This window comes from Alligator mississippiensis, chromosome 8 (genome assembly GCF_030867095.1).
Source record: "Alligator mississippiensis isolate rAllMis1 chromosome 8, rAllMis1, whole genome shotgun sequence".
Taxonomy (NCBI): domain Eukaryota; kingdom Metazoa; phylum Chordata; order Crocodylia; family Alligatoridae; genus Alligator; species Alligator mississippiensis.
Window position 1 is genome coordinate 80275230 of NC_081831.1, and position 24040 is coordinate 80299269.

At 41.3% G+C, this 24040-nt stretch overlaps 1 protein-coding gene across 3 annotated transcripts; it reads right to left on the minus strand.

Moving 5' to 3' along the window:
- Window positions 1–837: 837 nt before the first annotated feature.
- On the minus strand, window positions 838–22396 carry LOC102559101 (P2R1A-PPP2R2A-interacting phosphatase regulator 1). Of its 3 annotated transcripts, none has more exons than XM_006268190.4 (10): window positions 22140–22396; window positions 17273–17351; window positions 11323–11379; window positions 9652–9695; window positions 9516–9570; window positions 8895–8987; window positions 8165–8253; window positions 6980–7041; window positions 4430–4526; window positions 838–2895 (listed from the first exon to the last, which is right to left on the minus strand). In XM_006268190.4, the coding sequence occupies exons 1-10, from the start codon at window positions 22253–22255 to the stop codon at window positions 2748–2750; spliced, it is 840 nt and encodes a 279-aa protein (XP_006268252.1). In that variant the 5' UTR covers window positions 22256–22396; the 3' UTR covers window positions 838–2747. The 3 variants fall into 3 exon arrangements, with proteins under 3 accessions (XP_006268252.1, XP_006268251.1, XP_006268253.1); XM_006268189.4 differs by having other exon boundaries at window positions 6980–7044; window positions 22140–22395; XM_006268191.4 differs by lacking the exon at window positions 8895–8987 and having other exon boundaries at window positions 6980–7044; window positions 22140–22394.
- Between the last annotated feature and the right edge of the window lie 1644 nt (window positions 22397–24040).

Consider the following 24040-nt stretch of genomic DNA (forward strand, 5'->3'; position numbering starts at 1 on the left):
TCATGAGTTTTGACACATGTGTGGAGAATTACCAAGATGATCAGTGTAGCATAACAGGGACGAATAGAGCTGTTAGTCACCAGTTAGAACCGTGTTTGACACGGCTACGTGGCCATGCAAACGAGCACACAATCTTGTTCTCCGATTTCTCAGCATAGTTTTGCTCCGGGAGGTAGTTTTCTTTCAAGTGAAAGAAGTGTCCAGTCCTTCAAGTTCCAAGGCACAGCACCGCAACTGGCCAACAGCATGAACAATGACAAATGAGCGCTGCATTCACTGCATACTCATAGGTTTTCTGTTTTTGTAAATTGGGGGGGGGAGAGCAGGGGAAGAGAAATGCTGCAGAGATGTGAAAGTTCCTCCGTTCCAAGAGTAACAACTGCCTGTGAGTGCAAAGTCATAACATCTCTCCCCCATTTCTTCCTGGGAGCTCAGTGCCTCCTACTTCCCCAGCTGTTGTAATAGCTAGCTTTCTAAAAGGAAGCACATTTTCATTACAAATCTCTGCACTGCAGTATACCAGGTGGCACAGCAAGCACTTTATTTGATGTCTGCACAAGTGCAAGAGCAATGACTATTTCCAAAACGATTAAAACCCATTTGTTTTCAAGTTTACCTGAACTTGTTACAAGCTTTGCCTGCTGCAAGGGAGTGCTGCTGAACTGAGAACGTGCTAAGGAATTTCAATCAAACTTGCAACAGAACTTACCCAGGCCTGGTTGCAGAAAGCATTTTGATTCAAGGAATTAAACACGTGAATGAACCAGAGGAGAAAGCGATAAAGACATGGTGACAGTCTTGGGTAAGAAGCGTGTCCCAGAAACAGCACACCATCCCTATTTTTTCTAATTTTCTTTATTGGCACTTATTTGCAAAACCAGCATAAATATTTAACAGAGAAAAGACATGTTGACCCCACATACAATACAACTGTTGTCATTGCCTTTTGCTCATGCATCTTTTAAAAAGGACTGGAACAGAGACATAAAAAGGTCCGTCTGTGAAAAAACAAGATAAGCATAAAAATCTAGAGTCGTGTCCCCACTGCAGAAGACAGTGAATACAAAATAAGTCTTTGGCATGTTTGATATTACAAAATAAAGTTATGCTATATATTAAAGAGAAAATAGCTATTAAAGTTTTGCTTGTCTGTAATTGGGAAGGTGGGAAAGCAAGCGTCAGACACTAGAAAAGTGAATTGTGTAATAAGGAAGCATAAAGAGTCTATAATAAACTGTGTTGTCATGCTGCAGCTAAGAGACCATGAGATAAATACTATATGTATTTATTACAGGAGAAGAACGGAAATAAATCTTCAGTCCTCCATCATCACAGATCTTCATATTTCCCAACTTCAGTTTCCTTCTTGTGTGCCGCCTCTGCCCTGTCAAAGTTTTTGTGCATGAATCAGCCACAATGATGGGGAACTGCAATACCACCAGCTTGTCGACAAGCCTCCCTATATTCACTGCTCATTTCCCACCATGCACCGTGGTCTTAACACTCGGGAAGGGAACAAAACAAAACTTCACTACATCAAGCTATGTGAGGATAGCAGATACCTGGGGATCTTTTACTGTTGAGATCAGACTACCTCCAGATAGACTGTCTTTTTTTAAACCTATTATAGGAATCCTGCAACCTGCTCCTGGGTTGCTAGATTCTACATTTAACCATTCTTTTAAGTTTATTGCACCAGAAAAATCAGTTCATGCCATGTTATTGAGGAATGGTTAATAGATCTATGTGTTAATACATCTACTGGGCTGCTATTCACAGACAGAAGTTAAAGACTGTTTTGCACTCACATAGCAGAGTTCACTGCTCATGTGTGATCCCTTCAGTCTGCATGTATTCTAAGGGTCGCTTGCTCACTGCTCTCACGCTCTCCAATGTTTGGGCTTAAACGCTGCCCGGTCCTTTCTTCTGAAGCATTTAATTCAGGGCTTTGGGTTTTAATACTCTGCTCTAAAATACAACTGCTATTTTCCTACAGAAGAATCTTTCGCTGAGTATCCATCACTAGTCAGTCAGAGAAAAAGGAAGCTGGCTACCCTGGCAAACAACGTCCCCCACATTAAGCCTGCGTTTAATCACGCCAGCAATCATGATTCCAAATATAATGTGACATGTGAACGTAAGCTGGTAACTCATGCTCACTTGCTCTTTTCATACTTAATCCAAATGTAAACTTGATTAATAGCCAAAATCATGGACTCAAGCTTCAATTATCTATCAACAATACCATTTACATTTTTAAAAACAGCAAATTAAATACTTAATCCACAGGGAATAAAATGAATAAACATCAATAAACTGATCAGTTGGGATTAGATGGACAGAGGAGAGAGAATCCAATAAAGGCAGCTATTTGAAACCTAGAACAGCACCATTCTAAACTAGTGAGAACAGAAAGCACGTAGCTTTAAAATGCCAAGCTTCCCCCTTTGTAACTTCAGCCACACAGCATCTGTTGTAAATCAACAACATGTGTACAGACACAAAATATCTTAGAACACGTTCACAGTTCAAATGCTTACTGTTTTTAGTAAATGTCATTCAAATCACTATAAACGTGAATTCTTCCTCAAGGAACTATAATGGAAGTTTTCTAGAAATAAAAGACATTTCTGAAAGTTCCTATGAGGAACAGGATCATAAGAAACTCAGTCACACATTGTAGAAAGGTTTATTGCTCTCCAGCTTGTTTTTGCCACTCGGGGGACTAAAGTTTCTCAATCGATAGGTCACTTAGCTGTAAGATCTACTGGTAGAAATGGAGATCTGGAGTCAGGAAGTGAGGCTGGAGAATCTGTGGTGGTATCAACGTCACCTGGTGAATCACAGGAAGATCCAGCGCTGTTTCTATTGTCATCAAGAGCATGGGAAGACAAACTGGAAACAAAGGAAGCGTCACAGGACAACATCAACACACAAAAGAATAGCACTTTGGGGTCATGGTGTTAGTCTCAGGAGGCTTATACTCAATTATCTTCACATCTTTGACAGAATGAATTGGAACTAGATTGAAACAAACCTGTCTTTTCAAGTAGCCAGCTCTAGACATCAGTTTTACTTGACTGCAACTAAATAGGATTTTAGAGAATTTATTGCCACTTGAATTCCAGGAATAATTCGTTTCCCCTCTAAATACAACACAAATAAATCTCTATGGAAAAGTAACAAATACTAATTGCTTTCAGAAAATTCAAAATGGGATACTACTAATGCAAAGCAGTCACGTATCCACAAAGCCAATTACCTGCATTTTGGTCAATCATTCTAATTTCCATTTCTTCTCAGACATTTAAAATACTAGCTTCCATTAGCTATTAAGGACTTTAACAGCAAGAATCAAAGAACTTCAAAACCAGTAAATGCTATCTATATTGTTCCATATAACAAAATACACAGCAATTTATAATAAAATTGTTTCCAGCCAACAAAAACAACCATTTTGTCAATTCATTAGTTCATTCAACTGGCCCGAAGAATTGTTTATGGATTAGATTAGCTGGTCGCTAGCGGGACATTTACAAATCAAGACTATAATGGATTATTCAGCCAGCTCCGCTACCATTTTATCTTTTACCACGGGGATTTTCAAATGGAGTGCTTTCCTTCCACAATCATTACCTCAGACTAGATGGTAAAATAAGCAAGAAATATTTATTACCTACTTCCCAGGGCATATGAAATTCTAACGGTGCATGGGCATTTACTGCTGTTTTCTTTTACTCAAACAAGAATTAGAAACAAAACTCCTCACTCAAAAGTAGGCATTCATTATCATTTTGCATGTAGTATTCCATATTAAACTTTTTGTACATAACATGTTTTCCCTCAGTCTTCACCAGAATAGTTACAGTTTAGGAAAGGACTACCTTTTGCATGTATAGTTAAATACATGAAAATATCAATAACTCAGGTTGGCATTAATATGAAAAATCTGATCCTGACTCCTGAAAGCAGAGCTTCAGAGAAGCCAACCACAATGTCCTACTTCTCAAAATATGCTTAAGTTATGCAAATGTTAATCATATCAGGGATGGGCAATTATTTTGGGTGGAGGGATGCTTACTGAGTTTTGGCAAGCCATCAAGGGCCACATGACAAGCAGCTGGGGTGGATAAATATTAATTTTCTGCATTTTTAGTGGCCCCATGGGCCAGACAGAATGGCCTGGCAGGCCACATCTGGCCTGTGGGCCGCATTTTGCCCACCCCTGTATCAGAGAGGACAGAACCCATTTGGCTATTGTGACACGTCTTTAACACAGCAGTCATGGATAATAAAAAAAATGCTACAAAATATTTGGTTTATCCTATTTAACTCTGCTTGACTTCAAGTATGCCCACCTATTCCATGTGTTTAGATGAAGACATCCTTACACTTCCTGACTGGAGTTACAAGACAGAGCAATACTTACCATGCCCCAAGGTCTGTCAGATGAGAAACTTCAGGCAAAAGCATGCTGGGAGTTCCTTGGAAAAATCTTTTTGGTGGATCCTCTGTTTCCATTTCACCTTTGACAAACCACAAAAGGTAGAGAAAAAAAAATCAGTTGTTACTGGAAAAAAAGGATTTTTGGTTTAAACTAAACACTTAAAAAAATCAGTTTTTATGGCAATTAATATTAAAGCTTGTTTACTATTACAATTGATCATTTCAATAACACTTACATTCCAGCATGCATGTTTACCACTGACGTTTTCAAGAAAAGTCAAATCAGTGACCTAGTGAAAAATCACTGCCTAAGCACCAGGTAACTGCTGAAGTGGTAAACCAGCTTCTGACAGCAGCATCTTCTGCAGATACAGAGAAACTGCTTCCCTTGTTTCAGGGGTGTACTTGGTAGCTGTGTTGGTCCGAGACAAAAAGACATACAAGAAACTAGAACTCTTGGTCCCGAAATTATACCCTCTATTAGACCAACTGGAAAATGGCAAGAAAATTGTCCTTTTTTTCTTGCCATTTTCCAGTTGGTCTAATAAAAGGTATAATTTTGGAACCAAGAGGTCTAGTTTTTTTGTATGTTCCTTGTTTCAGTTCATTCAATTAATGAAGTTCAATGATTAGCTTCTTTACAGCATAGAAGTTGAAAAAGCAGGGAAACTTTTCTTCTTCCAAAGAAGAAAAAACAAGGCTCAAGTTTGGAAGAAGAAAAAATGAGGCTCAAGACAATGAGATCTACCAATTCTAAATACCTCCAGACCATACTGGCCAGAAATAACCAGTTCAGTGTCACTAACTAGCTATTTCCTTTGTTTATTAAACCAGAACGTTGTAAATGTAAACAGCTATCAAAACATGCTTTAAAGCTGGCTTTAACTACACTTTAAAATGCTGGCCATGTGTATTTATAATTGCATTCCAGGTTTTAGTCAAATGCTGTTGACACAAATCATAAACCAAAATAATAATAAAAATAAATACAATATTTACATTTAAAGAAATATGTATAGATACAGTGCATCTTCCAACTTAGCCTTTATGCTAAATGTACCTTTTGCTGTACTTAGTGGCAAATCAACATGTTTGTAATGGTTATCGGCCAAAGAAAGCAAATAATAATTTAAAATAAGACTGACACTGATCGATACGAATGACTGTACTGTGCAAAAAACAACAACTCCCCCCCCCTAAAAAAACCAACCAACCAAACAAAAACAAACCCCCCCCCATTAAATCAGATTCTAATTATGATCTAAAAAGCTAACGCATAACTCGGGTCCAAATTTTGGTCATGAGTACAACCATTCATTTTACATAACTATTTGCAATTTGAATCAAATATACCCAATTTATTACACATTAATACAGTCTTAATGTTCAGCTGCAGTATTTCTTATGTCTAAAACAAGATGCTGCATCTGGAATATTAACCTCAAACACCACCCAAAGTGAGGACACCTGAAAATGTCACAGTGGATTAACAGTCACACACTCCAATTATCTTAAATATTTAATTGAATAACTACCATCTTAATACAAATACTAATAGGTTTACCTCTTAACTTTCATTAAACTACTGTATCCAAGAAAATATTTTGACAGCTAGTGCAGAAGCATCCTCTGCTCAGCTGGCTTTGAAGTTATTGTTCCAAGTCTCTCCTGAACACAAACCTCTCAAAGTAACTTTTAAAGCTCCTGTCAATAACAGTAATTTATTTTCTCATCAAGCTCCATTTTGAAGTACCTGCAGGGCAGAGATGTTGAGAGAAGCAAAGGAAGAGTCCTAGCAGCACTTTTCAGAGCTCAGCTAGTGAATCTCAAGAGAGTTTCAAACACAAACACAATCTGGTCCTCCCTTCCTTCTCTTTGGCAGAACAAGAAGAGCTCAGTTGCAAGTACTTCAAAATTTGACTTACTGAGCCAAGAAGTCATTGTTTTAAAAGTGAGGAGAAAGAAAGCTTTTAAAAACAGATCCAACAGAACTGACTCAAAACGAAGGCACATGGGCCAGGAATAGGAGGAAGGACTGAGGTACATCATCTAAACAAGATAATAAGATGACGTGGCTGGGCTTCCTGTAGGTAAGGTGGCAGCTGAGTTTTGAGAACTGCATTCAATGAGAGTCCAGGGATTTGCATGTGAACTGTGTGGTTATGAACTGTGCACTTGAGATTAAGTCTGCAACATACATGCATTTGGTTGGTTCTGTTCACAAAATTAAGTACCAAGAAATCTTTTAGAACAGAGGTTACACATCTGCGTGGAAACCAATGTAATTTTATATCAGTGGATAGGTATCAGAACAGAATAAACATTTTAATGAGATTCTGATTTTGATTAAACAGCTAATTTGGGAGTTTATCAGCCCAACTGCAGAGACATTCATTTGAAGTATCTGTAATGCTTATTGCTAATTCTCAGCTGTTTTTCTAGCAAATTCCAGGACAAAAAACAAAACCATATGTACAGACATATAAAAGTTAACAATTACACCTAAACATTGAATTAGAAATGCATGATGTACCTTTTCTTTTTATTGACCCAAGAACACTTGGGCGAATGCAGTTGATAGGACTCTGGCTTCTCCTGCTTTAAAAAATAAAAATAATAAATCAGTAGATAAAGAGACTAACCGAAGACATTCGATGCAGGGCTCTATTGAAAGGCAAGCACCAATAGGAAAGGTAAAGAGACTATGAGGCAGAATGACCCAACAATTTTCATACATAAAACTACTCTAAAAACAATACTACTGACACTTGTTCTGAGAAATCAAAGAGCCTATCGGATATGTTTTCAATATGTCCAGCCCAACAAGTGCATAAGCCAGCAGTTCTCATCCTTTTCAGTCGGGGGACCCCCCACCACTTTTTTCCAATGTGGCAGCATCTCTGGTTAAGGACCACAGTTGGTGCTGCCCCAACCTCAGTGCTTCTCAACCAAGTGATTCGGCCTCTAGGTAAAACAGTCTGCATGCCTGCTGCACAGCCAGTCCAGGAAGAGCTGTGGCATGTACCTGTGCTCTTTCTGCACTGGGGCTCCCTGATGACCCTGAAGTAGGACAGGAGAGCTGGCCTGGGCTGAAGCCCTTCCTGGTTTGGTCCCCTCTACACTCCTTCTGGAAACAGAGGCATGTGGGAGAACTGTCCTGCATTCCGGTTTCTGGGAAGAGTGCGAGGACGTTGGGACCAAGAAGAGCTCCAGTCCAGGCCAGCTCTCTTGTCCTGCTTTAGGGTTCTCAGTGAGTCCTAAGGCAGCAAAAGGACATTAGTGCTACAGTCAGAGCACCCAGGTTGAGAACAATCGGCTTAAACTCTCAAATGCTTCTTGATTAGCATGTATACTTACTGATGGTGAGAAGGGCACCCCAAAATAAGACAGTCCTTTAAACTAAAACCTAGAAGGATTCCGGCTTCTTAAAGTGTGAGAGTCAGCAGCAGTACCAAAGAGATTCACCATGTTTGCATGACACTGCTGGACAAGACACTGCCATGGCCAAAATAATGTGTCCTTTACAGATGGGGAAGACTAAGTGACTCAGTTGATCAACCAGCTCTGCCAGAAACAGCCAGTCAAAATTATGAATTGAGTCAGTCCCTCTGTAGGACCTGTGATGTGACACAAAGAGTAGCCTTAAGACAAAACCTATGCTTCAGAAGTCACAAGTAAATAAAACTGTAAAACATTAACAATACAGTCTCATACTTACTTTGAGAAACGCCTGGTTGGACTAGGGCTAGGACTTGGAGGTAACCCACTGCTACTAACCAGACTTTGCAAAGCCGGTGAGAAACATTGCTGAGAACAAAACATGTTGCATTATTTATACACAAACATCATACTTCATTTCTGTAGTAGAAATACATACACATACACAAGAAAAACAAACCTCCTAACATGTAGAAAACGGAAAAATCTGGGAATATTAATACTATTCAGGCCTTAACACAGGAAGCAAGCCAGATTAGTCGACGTATTCCATAATCTATTTAAAAATGCCTAGTATCTACGGCTGGGAACATTAAGATGTCACCTTGGGTTATCACAGAAAAGTTCTGGGATATATTACTTCTACATAGAGCTCACAACTTGGTTCATGTGTTTATTTCCTTGGCCAGTTTGATCAAACCAACTCATGAGAAAGGACTCCCACCCCACACTGGTAGGGAAAGGCAGACAAAAAATGGTATTTATTTATCAACAGATTCGCTTAGCATTGACACTTATTGGGTATTTTGTATATAAATGTGTATCCATAGTTTGTACAGCTGCTACTTCGCATTTTTCATCTTTTAATTTTTGGTTTACAGTATGTGGCCATGCAGAGCTCAGGCGGGCAGTAAAGCTTCATTATATGTTTTATTTATTTTTGTAATAACTAACTGTTTTGTACTATTGGTATTCATGAAGCAAGATTTTTAGTACTTCATTTTTCTTACCTTCCCTATTCCTCTGGTGGGGGAAGGAGCTGGAGAAACTGGGACAAAGTCTACTTGCTTGGGGGATGATGATTTCTCAAAATCACTGTCACTCTGTAAGTATAATAGCACATGCAATCACCGCCAACTGCTTTAAAGCAATATTTTATGGGCCAAGCTCTACATTACTAATCAGTTCAAGGACTGCTGTGTGTGAAATGGAACCAGATGCTGAAGTTATCCGCACAAGTGGTTACCCATAAGAATTCACTAATGTGATTATGTAAGGGACAAATTTTATATTTTTGATGAAAGTAGTTTTAAACATGATGTGCTGATGTCAGAACAAATTAAAATTACGATAGGGGTGAACAAAGCTTCCTTTGAGCATATCAAGCCAAAAAGCAACCCCATAGCTAGCATGATAACCATATGCCCCTGAACGTCATACCCCATTATTACAAAAAACCTATAATAAGGTGACCGCAAAGTTTATTGCTAGATCTAAATTTAGCGATGCTTAGCAACAAACCCAATCTGTTGGGATTCTTTTTGAGAAATTAGTATTCTGTGGACAACAAAATAGGGATAATACTATAACACTGACAAAAGGAACTTCAGTCTGCAGTATAAGCATATTACCAGACTCAAGCTTTCCTCCCATGACTGGCTCATCTGCATCGCTGTTTGCACTTCCCTATAAAGAAGAAAAAAAAATCATTGTTCTAGGCCCACAGAGACCGAGTTAAAGTACTCTCATTGGCCTATTAACACTCACCGTTCATGTACTGTTTCTCTGTTCATCAAACTCATTCCTTCTTCCTGAAAGAGATGAATAGAGGAATCTGTAGGAATGTGTGTGGAGAGATTTTTTTTTTTTTTTATATAGGTCAGAACTCCCTTTTCAGTTCACTTGGATATAAAAGGAAAAAAATGTAACTTAACTACTGTAAGTGTTGATAATCTCAGGCTTTTGCTAGGCATAAGCAGCAAGACACGTATGGTCACTGTCTTATCAGAGCATTATTTACATGTCTCAGGTGCTCGTGAGCCTAGCTTTGGTTCCTTCAGAGATAAAGCAACATTTCCTTACAAATCTCCTAGTGTGCTCATGAAATATAACTGCATAAGGTACACATGAAGCAGAAGCTACTTTGTTTTCACAAGACCTCTTAAAGACTGAGGAAACTACCCCAGACATTCCTCAGTATAGAATTTTAATATTTCTTCTTATAAAAAACAATTTAACATGGCAGGCAATATAATTTTAAGGTATGACTGCATTTCCCAAGTGCATGAAGGTAAATGCCTCAACCACCTGAGTAACAGAAAAAAACAGCATATTTTATGGCTCTGCTTCAATCCAGTCTTAATATCCCAAATCCCTATTGCAGAGTTTGCATTATGTGAGGTTTCTCTTTGGAAATTCACTTTTTTAGGATCCTTCCTCTCCCTCTGAAAGAAAAACCTAAATTTTTCCTTTAATTCAAATGCTTTGGATTGAATTAACCATAATAAAACATGCTCGTAACTAATGAAGTACAACAAGAATGCATTTAATATAATATTTTATTCAGAGTCAAAACGCATTCATGTTTGAGCTTTGGTGCAATCAAGGGATAAAATAATATTGTACAGACTTAACAGACCACCAGGTTTTGAAAAGCCCAAAGCCAGAAAGGGATAAAATCCAGCTTCCAAGATAAGAAGATGCTTCTATAAAGCTTTAATAAACCATTATATAAAGAAAAGGTAACTTAAGTGTTTCATGAGGAGGAGGACCGAGCGAGACAGAAAACATGAAGGTGCAGGACACCTGGTTCGGTGGGCCCCTCCACTACTGTAGTCCCTCAGCATCATATTAGCTTTTCAGTCTTGAGCGTGCTGCATGTTAAGGCTGCTGAATAGTGCGCCTCCTGTCTCGAGGCACTCTGGACCCAACTGTTTCTGACTAAACTCAGGTCACTTTCTCTGATTAACCCTAATGTGCCACACCACACACAAAACTCCTAGTAGTTCCAGCCCCTGCAATGGGTCAGATCATGACACCTTGTGCTTGGGATGTTCCAAAGCCAATGGCTCTGAGAACACCCACTGCAAACGGGAAGACAACAATATACTCAAGTTCAGAAAAATGCCAAGAACCCCACGGTCTAGATTGCAGGAGATGTTAAAGAGGTAGGAACCACCCCCTCTGTACGTAGAAGAGAAAAATGTTTGGCAGATCACCACTTGTAAAGGAGAAAGCAGGGTTTCAGTATACAATGGCATAAAAAGATATTCTACAGTCTGTAAAGCTCAGCAACTCTGAAATGAGATTCCTTTTTCTTTTAAAGGCACACTGAAATGACAGAACAGTGTAAACACTTTATAGACAAACTTGCTTCTAAATGAAATCAAATGATCATTTGTAATTATATTTACAAAAAGAAACAGAATCTGCTCTTACCCGTTTGATTTGATGAAGGCGGCTGCTAGGAATACGAACAGGAGATGATGGCAACAACTGAAAAAAACCAAAACAATCATACTGCTGAAACAGTCTTAAAACTGCAAAAAAAAAACAACCCCAAAACCAGGAAGCCAATACCTACTTCCTAATACTCTCTGAATCTCGGGAGGAAATATTAGCAAGCCCCTTCAACAGCCCCAAAACAGGACTTACCATTTTGCATACAATGACATGAAAAAACACATACTAGCTTTAATAGTAAGATACACAGTATGGGGCGTTCACACAAATTGCTCTGCGTTCTAAGAGCTCCACATTTAAAAGAAAGATGGAAGTTGACGTGAAAATGACATCACTGCCACAAACAAATGGTGGGTTTTGGAGTTTTTTTGTATTCTATTTAAAATGGCATCTAGCAGAAAAGAAAAAAGTTATCTGTTAATCAGGGAGATCACAGCTACTGAGTAGCCCATCTGGTAACAACATAACACACTATAAAGATTTAACTAACATCGTTTCATTATTTTAAATGCTGTATTTACTCACATATCAGCCATACGGTTCCCTTGCATCCCACAAAAAAGCCAGCTCTAGACTATGACTCTGGAAAACCCATTTTTTCAACGTTCTACCTACCAAACCACAAGGTGCATGCCTTATTTGGGGGCCTGTGATGTATAAGAAAATGCAGTATACCCTTAGTAATTAAACTAGATTTTCCAAAGATCTTACTGGAGTTCACAAAGCAAAACTCTCAACATCATGCTCACTGTATGTTAGGCTAGGGACAGAAATTACCCATCAACTGGTCTAAGTGATTGGAAACCAGTTCACATCTGTAATACAACAGAAGTTTAGTGCGCATAAACCGCTTTCAAAATGGATGACGCCAGTTTAAGATAAACCTGGATGGATGTAGTATTAGACTTAACTGATTTAGGTTAAATCGGTTTAACTTCTGTCCTATATCCCCTCCGGATTCAAGTTAACTCACAACCTGCCAACACCCCAGGATGCTTTGTACTTCCCCTGCAACCTCCCTTTTGCAGGCTGGGTGGGCCAGCCTTGGCCCAAGCTGTCTACTCCAGCCAAGCAGGGAGAAGTGCTCTACCACCCCCCGCCCCAGCTTGTAGCCCAAGCATGTGGCTGCATTTCCAGAATCAAAAGTGAATGTCTGGTCATTTGCTTATCGGTTCAATCTACACAGCTTAGACTAACCTGCAAAGAGTGAACCAATTCAGCCTCGGGCTTTTTGACTGTCTGTACTTAGCCTTAATGCCAGCCTTCATAAACAGCTAAACATTTACACCTGTTTATTGAGGCACTGTAACCTACCCCCACATACTATACTAGTAGCAAGTAAATTTTCTTCATGGTATATTTGCTCTTCCTTCCCCTCTCACATTGTAGTGAGTTATGGTGCTCACCACAGTCAATAACCAGAAGCTCTAGCTTGAACCACAGATGCTGTGAAGATTTTCGAGCAAAAACCAATGATACCAAATGCAACAGGGACAAGAGCAGCATTAAATGCATGCCATTCTGTCATACAACACAGGATGCGTCACAGCCTACGTAAAAAGAACTGCAGCATAAACCGCATATGCTTGGGTAGGCATGAAACTCCAAGCTCCGAATAGTGGCCTTCCACAGCTTCCCACAGAAACATACTTTAAGTCCTTTCTGATTCCCACTGAATCAACATTCACTCATCTGTTTGCTACACCAACCTCCCGTCAGCATAGAATACAAAAGTGTTCTTGGATGCAGACCACAAACTGTTCTGCAGGCACGTATACAGAAGGTAATGTAAAAACTGACTAGCTCTGACTAGCTCTTTTTAAGTCAACCAAGCGCAGCTCTGCTGTGCCACTGGGCTCCAAAGCACTTTTGCAACAAAAAGCAAGCTGCAAACAAAGCACATAGCAGCTCACGCTGGTTTTGTGACCTTCCTGCAGTGCATAGGATCTGACAATAGCAGATTCCTATCCACTCCCACTCTGCCACTTCCCCAAGTCATGCATGTGCCACACCCCCAGTAGACTTGATGCAGAGCAGAGCACCAATCCATTCAGAAAGCTCAGCCATTCCCTCCCACAACACACATACGCCCAAGAAGATCCCTATGGTAGAAACACCCCTGGTTCTACTACCCTGATAGCCTCTTTGGTGGGGCTGAAATTGCTATTTAATAATTTTATTAATAGCAGAATATCAGTGGGGAATATTGCCAGGAAAAAAGACAAAAGCTCTTAAAGAATACCCTTGCACACACCTGAAAGATAGCAGGGAAAGCAATTATATTTGAGGATCCTACCTCCTGTTTCCAACCAGTTGCAAGCCTTGTTCTGCAGGGAACCAGACATCACAGAGCTTAAGAGCCAAAGAGTGACCTGATTTCTATGATAAGGAATAATCAAAACACTGACCGGCTCTTAAAGGACACTTTTTCCTGAAACAGAAAGAACTTGTTTGCAAGGTGGATAGACAGCTACCTGGATCACTGGACTTAGAGGGTAGTAGTCAACAGTTTGATGCCTAGTTGGCAGCTGGTATCAAGTGGAGTGCTACAGAGGTCTGTCCTGGGGCCAGGTTTGTTCAATATTTTCATCAATGACCTGGAAGACGGGATGGAGTGCACCCTCAACAAGCCTGCAGATGACACCAAGCTGTGGGGAGTATTAGATACACTGGAGGGTAGGGCTAGGATTCAGAGATCTCAACAGCATGGAGGACTGGACCAAAAGATCTCTCATGACACTCAATAAGGACAAGTGCAAAGTCCTGCACTTAGAAGGGAATAATCTCATGGTACAGGCTGGAGGCACATGTATGGTCCCACCTTTAGAACAAGGATGGCTGGAGGCCTGAGATGTGAAAGACCACTCATCAAGATGAGGAGGGATCAGAAACAAAGCTGGTTAACTGCAATGGCTTTCAGTCCTCTGCATGTGGAGGTGGACTTTGGCATGAAGCCACTCAAGAAACTTTAATTATAATTCCAGACATACTCCAAGCTATTCCCTTAGTCATTTATTCAACACATTCTAGCTAGACAGTATTACTGACTGCATCTTATGAATAAGAAACTAAATCTAGTATGAAAAAATTTTCACATGTAACTTAAAACCATTAAGACCTGTTTTTTCATTCCTGGACCTTTATTCTGCAAGACAATTTGGATAGCTGTTTCTAGTTCCAAAGGTCCCTCCCCAAGTTACAAGAATTTAAAAAAATCATTAAATAGCTGACTACAGTTAATTCTGCCCAATGTTCTCAGAAGACTCACAAGCAATGAGACTACCTATATCATGCACATAAAAAAAATCAGAGCAGGGCATGTATTTGTCACTTCCGGTTCTTCCATCATTAAAATATTACAATTGCACTTTACTTAAAGTGCTGATCAGTTTATTAATGTGTAAGAAATCCTTTTAAAAAAGCATGAGTTTTAAGTCTTCATGCAATGCCTACTGAAAAAGCTGGCTTTCGGCAGAATAGTAAGAGTAGCAGAGAAAGACAAACACCACATTTCAATGACTTGCTTCTTTTCCTTTAAAGGTACTGCTATACTTCACCTTCTTTCTGCACTTCTAAGATCCAATACCACTTCAGCAGCAATACTGAACAGCTACTAATTTAATTTTTGTCTGAGAAAATAAAACTGGTCAGAAACTGCTAATGTCCCTATTACAAACCGTTAGGTGATCATTTAAATCTGCAAAGCTCCTCATGCTTCTTCTCCTCATCCCCCTGCCAGGACTGCTGACTCCTGGGCACTCTGAAGTGTTATATTCCTTAAAAGCCAAACTAGGGGTCCTAAAACAAATCTTGATTCAGCCTAACCTGTATTAAATCAAACCTGCCCATTTCAGAGCTCCTGAGAGTCAGCCAGGACTTTTCCAAAAGACCAAGCAACTGCTTTAGGGTCTCTAAATGCAATCTTTTTTTTAATACATAAAAAGTTTAGTTATCTGCTGCTGGCAAGATGCAGGGGGTGCTGGGGCAGGGGGAAGAAAAGGAAGCTTTGAGGAACAAAGCGTCATTCAGGTGATGATATGGTTTAGAAACTGAGCTCTGGTTGTGGCCCATGCAAAGGCTCCATTCACAAGGCCACTTTACCCCTACCTAGGGGGGGCGGTGCATTCTTCCTACATTTTGGGGGGGGGAGGGGGAAGAGGATCACTGAAAATGATTTTCCTTCCCTGGAAAACACCTGATTTCTTACCAAATAAGCACATAGCTCATTTTTCGGAATATTCTTGCTACCACTGTTGTTATGACTGTCCATTTCCAATAGTTATTTCTCATCAGTCTCAATTTTGTCTACAGGGCTCACTCATCTGCACATAAGGTCATTAACTTACTCTTCTGAACTACTGTTGCTTGTATTAAAATAGAAAAAGCAAAGAGCTAATTTCTATTTGAGGTGCATGAAATATTTTTGCCTCAGTTAATCTTCAAGACTGAAAAGACAGAGTGGCACCATGGGTCCTGTGTGGCTCCACTTCAGGGGAACTGAAAAAGAACTTCAATTTCAAAATGATGTTTCTTAAAGGGAGACTGCCCTCTGTCAGCTGTTGATCCTTTTGATACCATCTGTTTAAGTGAAGCTGTGCAGGACTGAAGGAAGTCCAGTGAACTGCTGGAAAGAAAAGCTTGAAAGCAAATATGGAAATATCAACCTAAAATGAATTCCAAAGATGCCTGAATAGGACAGCTTCTAATTAAGTGTTTCTTCAACCATAGTTGTGGTGCTTCTGCTGTTATGCTTTATTCCTTAAGCAGCCAACACTGCTTCAAAGGCCTGGAAAGACTAACTTAAAACCATCAAGAATTATTTTTTTTCTGTAATAGGTCTAAAGCAGTTTTCTAAACTCCAGTTTTAATTTTCTTGGGATAAGGGAAGGAGAGAGTTTCATAGTTACTATGAAACTGTGAAAGGGGGAGAGGACAGGTATTATCCCTCCCTTTCCCCACCAGTGAGGTAACCCAAACAGAGACCAAGTCAACAATACAGAATTAGGCATCATTTCCCATATTTGTGCTGTCAGTTTTCTTTTGCTCAAGAGACTCTTTATCCTTGTAGTGCATTAACTGCTAGTTGTATTAAACTGACCTACACCAGTTTAATTGCATTAAACTGACCTATTCCCCAACACAGAGTTGGAGCATATTTTGGGAGAAATTTAACACTTAAGCTTTTATTTTTAAGAAATGCCAGGCAAAAAGTCTTCTCCTCTGATCACACCTCAAAAACCCACAGGTATTGGGATCTTTTAGTACAGACAAGCAATGCATTTTACTTTTTCTTGACCCAATTCTAAAATATTACCAAATCAATCCAAACCATTTTTCCACAACAAGTCACACAATGGATGATATACATAAAAGATCAACAATATTTTAAAAGTCAAAGTTGTGCTTTCTTTAGATGGATGAGTACTGTACTAAATTAAAAGTGATGTGTTAATAAAGCCATTTAAGTTTACAGAATTGTAATAATGGAAAAAATTTAAAACAAGTGTATGTTCTTTTAATTCAGGGAAATCGTATGGTTTGGGCGATGCAGAAAGTCAGACTGTATAGTCCTGAGAGTCTGATCCTTAGGATCAATAGTACAGGCAATGTTTAGAGTCAGGGTGTCAGGTTGTTTTAATCAAATTTTAAAGCAGAGATTACTGGGATTCCAGGTTAATTGAACTAAATACATGGTTTTTTCCCTGCAAATTGGCCTTTTTAACCAATTTTAAAACAGTAGCTTAAACAAATTAGCTTATCTTCAGAATTGAATCTGTTTTCTAAAGCCAGATGGTCTTTAAGTAGTGTTTTACCATTGTTGTAAGTATGCAGTATTAATTTCAGTCAACAGCCTCATTTTATTCTTTAATCTTGTCTGCTCACTTACACGTTAAGCCTAATGCGATTGCTCTAATAGTTTTCTTACCAGACTATGACGATTCATAACTGTTGTACTGTTCCTGCGGGTTCGCAAAATGTTAGCCTGGAACACCTGTGAATTATCGCTGTGAAAAGAAACACTTGTCAAATGGAAGAACCACTTCTCCACTCAGAAAAAAAAAAGCTTTTATGATAAGTTTATTTTAAATGCAATGTCAGCTATTATTTCAATGTAAATTGTTTTCAAGGCACAGCTATGTAAGTTTATTTCAACCCTATCCCCTAAAGCAATAGTTCTCACCATTTTTAGATACAAGGCATACCTTGGAAAATGCTTTCACTTTTCTTTGACTAGAGAAAAATAATACAGCAGTTTTTCTGTTGCAAAGACCTTAAAAGGCACAACTATGGATTTCTATTTGAAATCTCTGCATTTATCTTGTGAATCACATTTGCCCACCTAACAGTGCCAAAACTGCATGGCACCCTTGAAAGGATCTCAAGGCATCCTGGTTAAGAATCAGCCAAAACCAACCTTCCGTCCCTTCCCTCCCCAGGCCCAAACTGCTCTAGTTAACAATGAGAATCATGCTGAGTCTTCAGAGTGGCTGCACAATGTTTATGACTGTTTGCTGGGGGTTTTTTTTGTGGTAAAGCATGAATTTGTAGTGAAAGTACATGCAGTCCTTGCCAGAAAACAAGTTGCTCACTAGGATAATTTTGTGAATATAGATGGAATCACTAAAGCAAACCTCTACACCAATGAAATAAAAAATAAATTCTGTTGCAAGTCTTATCCCCGACAGCAACTTTAAGTTAAGAGACTCTTCTTCAGCAAAAGGCTAATGCAACACTCAGCAGGTTAAAATAGACATACAGTATATCTATTTAAGTCTTAGTACTTATGATTGGGGATCCTAGTTTTCCATTCACCATGGAAAACCACAGAAAACTGTGGAATCTGTGATTTTTCTGTGAGCTACCGAAAGCACAGTGGCACCCTGCAATGCATGGCGCCATTTCTGCTTTTATTTTTGCTGTGTTTTTTTTCCTCTCAGCCAATTATCAGCTGGGGGGGAGGCAGGGGGCCTTGGCCAAGAGCAAAAACCATGGAAAAAGAAAGAGCACAGAAATGTTGCTACTCATCACAGGACACAGATGTAATTTTGGTAGGCTGCAAAAAAAAAAAGTGGATTTTTGTGTTTTAAAAAATTTTCCATTTTTTCTCCACAGAAAATGAGGGTCCCTGTTTATGATTATAGAGACATCTAACAAGATGAAGGGGCAGATTTTAGTAATATTGTGTTACAATATTTACTTAATCAAAAGTGCTCTCTTTCCTGAGGTGACAGTTTGGCTCTCTTCTTTTTTGATACCTGCTTCTTCTTCCATTAACTACATTCCTAACACCCAAACTTTATACTCAGTGAAAAAGGTCAAACTGTAATTCTAATTACCATAAAAACCATGTTCAGTTCCTACAGTTCAAGGCCCCAACCTCGCAACCTGACTGCTAGGCCTATGCAGAGCCCCAGTGAAAAAACTAAACTACCCAGTTTATCTGATTTTGTCTCAGTTCATTTCTATTCTCAGCTGGATGGAGACAACCATTCATTACCTTACCAGTGAGTGCAGAACATTTCACACCCCACCTTCCAAGGTTTTAAACACCAAATTGGCAGGTAACATTAGCTTGCTTTATCAAGGGGAGAACTGACCATGTCTTCTGAAGCTGCTGTTTATGGTTCAAAATGTTTGTTTGTTGCATCTAGTAATATGGTTTTTATGTAGGCATACTGTGGCGTAAAGCTACCAAATTATATCAAAACTAATGCCAACTACTTCATAGAAGCCCTGGAAGCCACTAGACACACTTACTGCCCTTCATTTGGAATAAAAATACTGCTTGCATTCTCACCAACACCAAATATGGGGGAATGGACACAGGCATTGATCACAGTTGGAGGAAAGGAAGGTGGTGCCCTACCCTGGGGGTCTTCAAGAGGAGGTTAGATAGGCATCTGGCTGAGGTCATCTGAACCCAGCACACTTTCCTGCCTATGCAGGGGGTCAAACTCAATGATCTATTGAGGTCCCTTCTCACCCTAACATCTATGAATCTATGAAAACTCGAGGCAACTCCATTCAGCTGCTCTATTGTAAATGCAAATGTGTTAACCAATGTAGGAAGCAGGCCAAGAACCAAAGAGAGAGACCATGACCTAAAAGTCAGAGGAAAGTTTCATGCCTGGCTGTGGTCTATAGCAGCGTTACCGCACCCATGGGTCGCGACCCAAAAGTGGGTTGCAAGAAAATATGAGGGCCACAAACAAACTTTAAAAATTCTCCTTTAAAGTAGAAAAACATGGGAAACCGGCTTCTCCCTTGCAGGCTGGCAGAGTTCCAGCCTGCAAGGGGCTGTTTGCCTCCCCCCTCATGCCCCATGCACTCACACCCTGCCCCACACACTGGGGGGCTGGGGCCTGGAGGCAGGGGTCAGTGGGTCAGGAGTGAGGGGCACTGGGTCGAGACTGGCCATCGATGTTTACAAATGGGTCCTGGTACAAAAAAGGTTGAGAATCACTGGTCTACAGCAAAGACTACTTTATGGCACAAAACTGTTAGGCAAAGAAATGGTTAACAAACACCAAATCCTGGATTATTTAAAAAGTGAAAAAATCCCCAGGAAAAAAACAAAAACATTTGAGATTTACTGAGAGCCTGAAGAGCGACTAGGCTTGGAGGCATCTAACCCTTTCTCTTCCACTGACTTCAATCTTCAGACTAGCAGTTACATATTAAGCAAACGAACACGGAGACCATGATTGGCAAAAACCAACAGGGTTCCCTTTTATAGAAAATGAAGATGTTTCCAATTTTTGAATTCAGATTAAAACAGAAATTGGAAAGACTCCTGTGAAAGGGACATTGCAAAATAAGTTGATTTTGCACCCCCCCAAGAAACAAACTGTTTCATTTAGGAAATGCTGCAGGCCCTCCAGCTGCCTGGATCTCAAGCTCCCTACCAAATGAACGGGTGTGCTGGAAGCCCTATACAGGTCTGTGGAAGCAACCCCCTTAGGTTGGGGCAACGCAGGGTCTCCAAGGCAACTGAGGAGCTCAGCTTCCTTTTGTTTATTAATTTTTTTACCCCAAAAGAAAAAAAAAGTGGTTACAATATAAGCAGGAAGTTGTTTCTGTTCAATGAGGATATGGGCACATGAACAATTTACTGCTGGGTAAACCAAGATGTTACTGTGAAGTATACCCAATGCACTAACAAGTGAATTGCCTAGGGACATGCATTTACCCTGAAGTAAATGCGAAGTAATTTGTCCTCCAGTTACCACATGGAAAAAGCATATGTACAGGCAGTTACTGCAAGGCAGCGATGCTCTATAAATTCATATACTAGCTTATTTATTCTCTGTAAGTCTCTCAGTTGCTTTTTTTCCCCCTGGGGATTTTTTACTTTTTAAAAATAATCCAGGATTTGATGTTTATTAACCATTTCTTTGCCTAATAGTTTTGTGCATGAAGGAGTCTTTACTATAGATCATAGCCAGCCATGAAGCTTTCCTCTAAGTTTTAGGTCATGGTCTCTTCATTTTGTTCTTGGTCTGCATCCTACTTCAGTTAACATATTTGCACGCTACATCACTCAACTGAAGAATAATTATCCATGACATTTTGCCTCTTGCACAGCTTAAAAGTTCAAAGATGTTTCTGTCTCCTTTATTCTATTGCAGAACAGATAGACACTGCTGTAACCAGAGAATCACTTAATGCTAAAAAATGACTAGAGAGAAGAGTTAAAGTTCTCCAATTTTTTAAACCAACGTTAGCAATTTCAGTGCAGGTGAACAGAGGGTTTTACAGTGCCCATTAGCCTTCTAATAAAACTCTTTAAAAATCCCATTTTTCTACACCGCGTTTTATGAAGTCTAACACCTGCCATATCTTTCTGACAACTTTCTCAGCGCTGCATGTTGTTTACCAGCACACACTAAGATGACCCAAAATGATATCTACAGGTCAGCAGCCATAAACCGGCCTCGTTGTTAATGCAGAATTGCAACCCAGAGATGCTACAGGTACAAGGAAGCGATGTTCCTGTATGCACCAGGTATCCCAAGGGTTTATAAAACTAAACTGATACGCAAAGGACCAAGGGATTACTACTCTACGCATCACTACCACCGAGATGTGTACGACTGCCGAAATGCCACATAGCAACACGACAAAATGTGAAAAATGGGAGTGGACAAATGCCGTGCAACTGAAACCTCAGGGGAAGTGCAGACAAGCAAATCTAAACCAGTGGTGGCCAACCTTTTTTTTTTGGCAGAAAGAGTCCTGCCCTGCCCTGAGTGCCACCCCCGTTCCCCTGCCTGATCCGCTGCTCTGCTTTCTGTTCTTCGCCCTATCTGCCCCCACTCCCCGTCTCATCCGCAGCTCTGCTCTCTACCCGCCGCCTGATCTACCCCGTGTCCAACACAAGGGCTGCCCAGGCCACTAGTGGCCTATACGGTACGGGTCGACCATGACGGGTTTCCAACGACAGCAGGCCTAAGTCCCACATCTTCTAAGAAGGTGCCCAACATCTCCGGTGTCACATTTGGCCCCAAAAATGCAACCCAAGGGTGTGACATTTGGCCCAAATACCCGCCCCCCACCCCCTTTGAGACACGGATACAGTCCCACAGGGAAGGAGGTACCGAACCATGATGTTGCTGCCAGCAAAACCCGCGCATCTGCCCGAAGTCTCTAGCTGGAGGGAACCCAACGCAGCGGGAGCTGGTATGATCCCGTCTATGACATCTCGAGCCATGTCAGACGCGACCTGGACCTCCAGCCCCACCTGGGCCTGGCCTGAGGCCCCGCCTCCGCCGAGGCCCCGCCCCCGCGCCCACCTGAGGCCGTGGATGAGGGGGGCGCTGTTGGATCTCCTCAGGCCGCCCCCGTCGCTCGGGGCCGAGGCGCTCCCCGGCGGCAGCTCCAGGTCCAGCTCCATTTTCTCCTGAGCCATCGCGGTGGCTCCTCACGCCGCCGGCCGCACCGCGGGCTCAGCCCGGGGGCGCGGCGGGCCCGGCCGGGGGGCGACCACAGGAGCTCCCCATACTCGGGCGGCCTCTCCCGCCGCCTCCGGGGGTCGCGCCCGCTGCGCATGCGCGTTGGGAGATCGGGCAGCGACGCGCAGAAAGCGACGGCGCATGCGCGGAACGCCCACAGCCACCCACCTGCGCGCCGCCATTGCGCACGCCCGGAGAAGGGGGCGAGAGCAGGCGTGTGCGCACGCGCAGAGGGCTGCTCAGGGAAAGGTCAAGGTGGTAGAAGTCCCCATAGGTAGAAATTATATTTCATTTTTGCGCAGGGGACGCTGTGGTGGGTGTTTGTTCCTCTGGGCTATGGACGTAGAGGAATATCCACCAACAGCAAAGTTTATTTTTTACCTGTGGGGACTTTTACCATCTTGAACTTTCCCCCAGCCTGAGGAAGGGCGCATGGGCCTGAAAGCTTGCAGAAAAAGATCATTTTGGTTATTGCCTCTGAACCGAGAGGTCTAGAGTTTTGCATTTCTTTCAGCGTGGAGGCAGGGGTTTTGCATAGGTTGCAGCTGTGTTGGTTGAAGGACAAAGGCAGACAAGGTGCTTTGGGTAAAGGTGCTATCTTGTATTAAACCAACTCAAAGAGCTGGAAAAGTTCTTTTCAATATGGAGTCAGGCTGTGGAGCCCACTGAAGGCAGGCCATAATTATCAGTCATTTCTTTGTACCATCCTGCAGCAAATGTGGACCTGAATCCCACTGTAGCAACTGCAGGACAAATCCACAGTGCAAAGATCAGAGAAAACAGATGGTTGGGGAGGGAATACCAGGCAAGTGAGAGACTATTAGTCAGTTTAAGTTGCCCTCATCCAAGAACATATTTAATTTGAATTGGAGACTAATTCCCAGGATCCGGGCCAGGTTTGAGTTCATCCATCTGCCCGCCCGTCTGCTGCCTTAGGCTGTCTAGCAACCCATCTAGGCTGAGTTTTTAGAGGTCACGTTTCTATGTTTTTTTTTCTCTGCAACCATAAAAACAGGGGAGGAAAAAAAAAAGTCAGGAGCTCGAAGAGAAACATCACCTGTGACACGGCTGATATAGCATATGCCCAAATTCTGGATCTACCTCCTAACAGGGATTTATACACAATGTTAACTATGCACCTACAGTCCTACAGAACTCTTTACCTGTCTGAACCACCGTTTTGAGGCTCGAGGCACCCTTTGAAAAACATCAGTCTTTGTTTTCATCATTTTTCTGACTACGGAAAAATAACGGAGCAGTTTTCCTTTTGCAGATGACTCGGAACAGCCACAAGAAATACTTTTAACACTGGAGTTCCTATTTGAAATCTCTGGGGCTGTCTTGTGAATCACGTTTGCATGCATCACAGCATTCGTTAACCTCGTACAGCTTTCTGGAGCACTCCTGAAAGGATCTGAAAGCACCCAAGCAGCCATGCCACCCCGGTTGAGAATCACTCATCTATACCACGAAGAGCAGCTAGTTTCAAAGAGAGCAGCAGTGCCACAGTGGGCAGACGTAGCTGTAAAACAGTCCTTCAATGACAGCACAAATAGCATACCCCCTCCCCCAAGTTACTTCCTGGCAGCAGCGGGACTCGAACCCGCTGCTCCCACTCCACGGCTGCCCACATCTTGCCATTCAGCCGCCACACTGCTGCCTGTCGCCTATTGGTCCGTTTCAAACACACGCCTGACCCGCTCAGCCAATCGGCGCCTCTCTCCTCCTCCTCAGCGCCTGCT

What these genes read in the sequence shown, in the direction of transcription:
- LOC102559101 (XM_006268189.4), bottom strand. Translation starts at nt 22,255, where the DNA reads ATGGCTCAGGAGAAAATGGAGCTGGACCTGGAGCTGCCGCCGGGGAGC. An exon ending in AGAGAAACAGTACATGAACG is followed by an intron (nt 9,571 to 9,651) that starts GTGAGTGTTAAT and finishes TCTTCTTTATAG; the next exon opens with GGAAGTGCAAACAGCGATGC. An exon ending in CTGACAGACCTTGGGGCATG is followed by an intron (nt 2,896 to 4,429) that starts GTAAGTATTGCT and finishes CTTTGTTTCCAG; the next exon opens with TTTGTCTTCCCATGCTCTTG.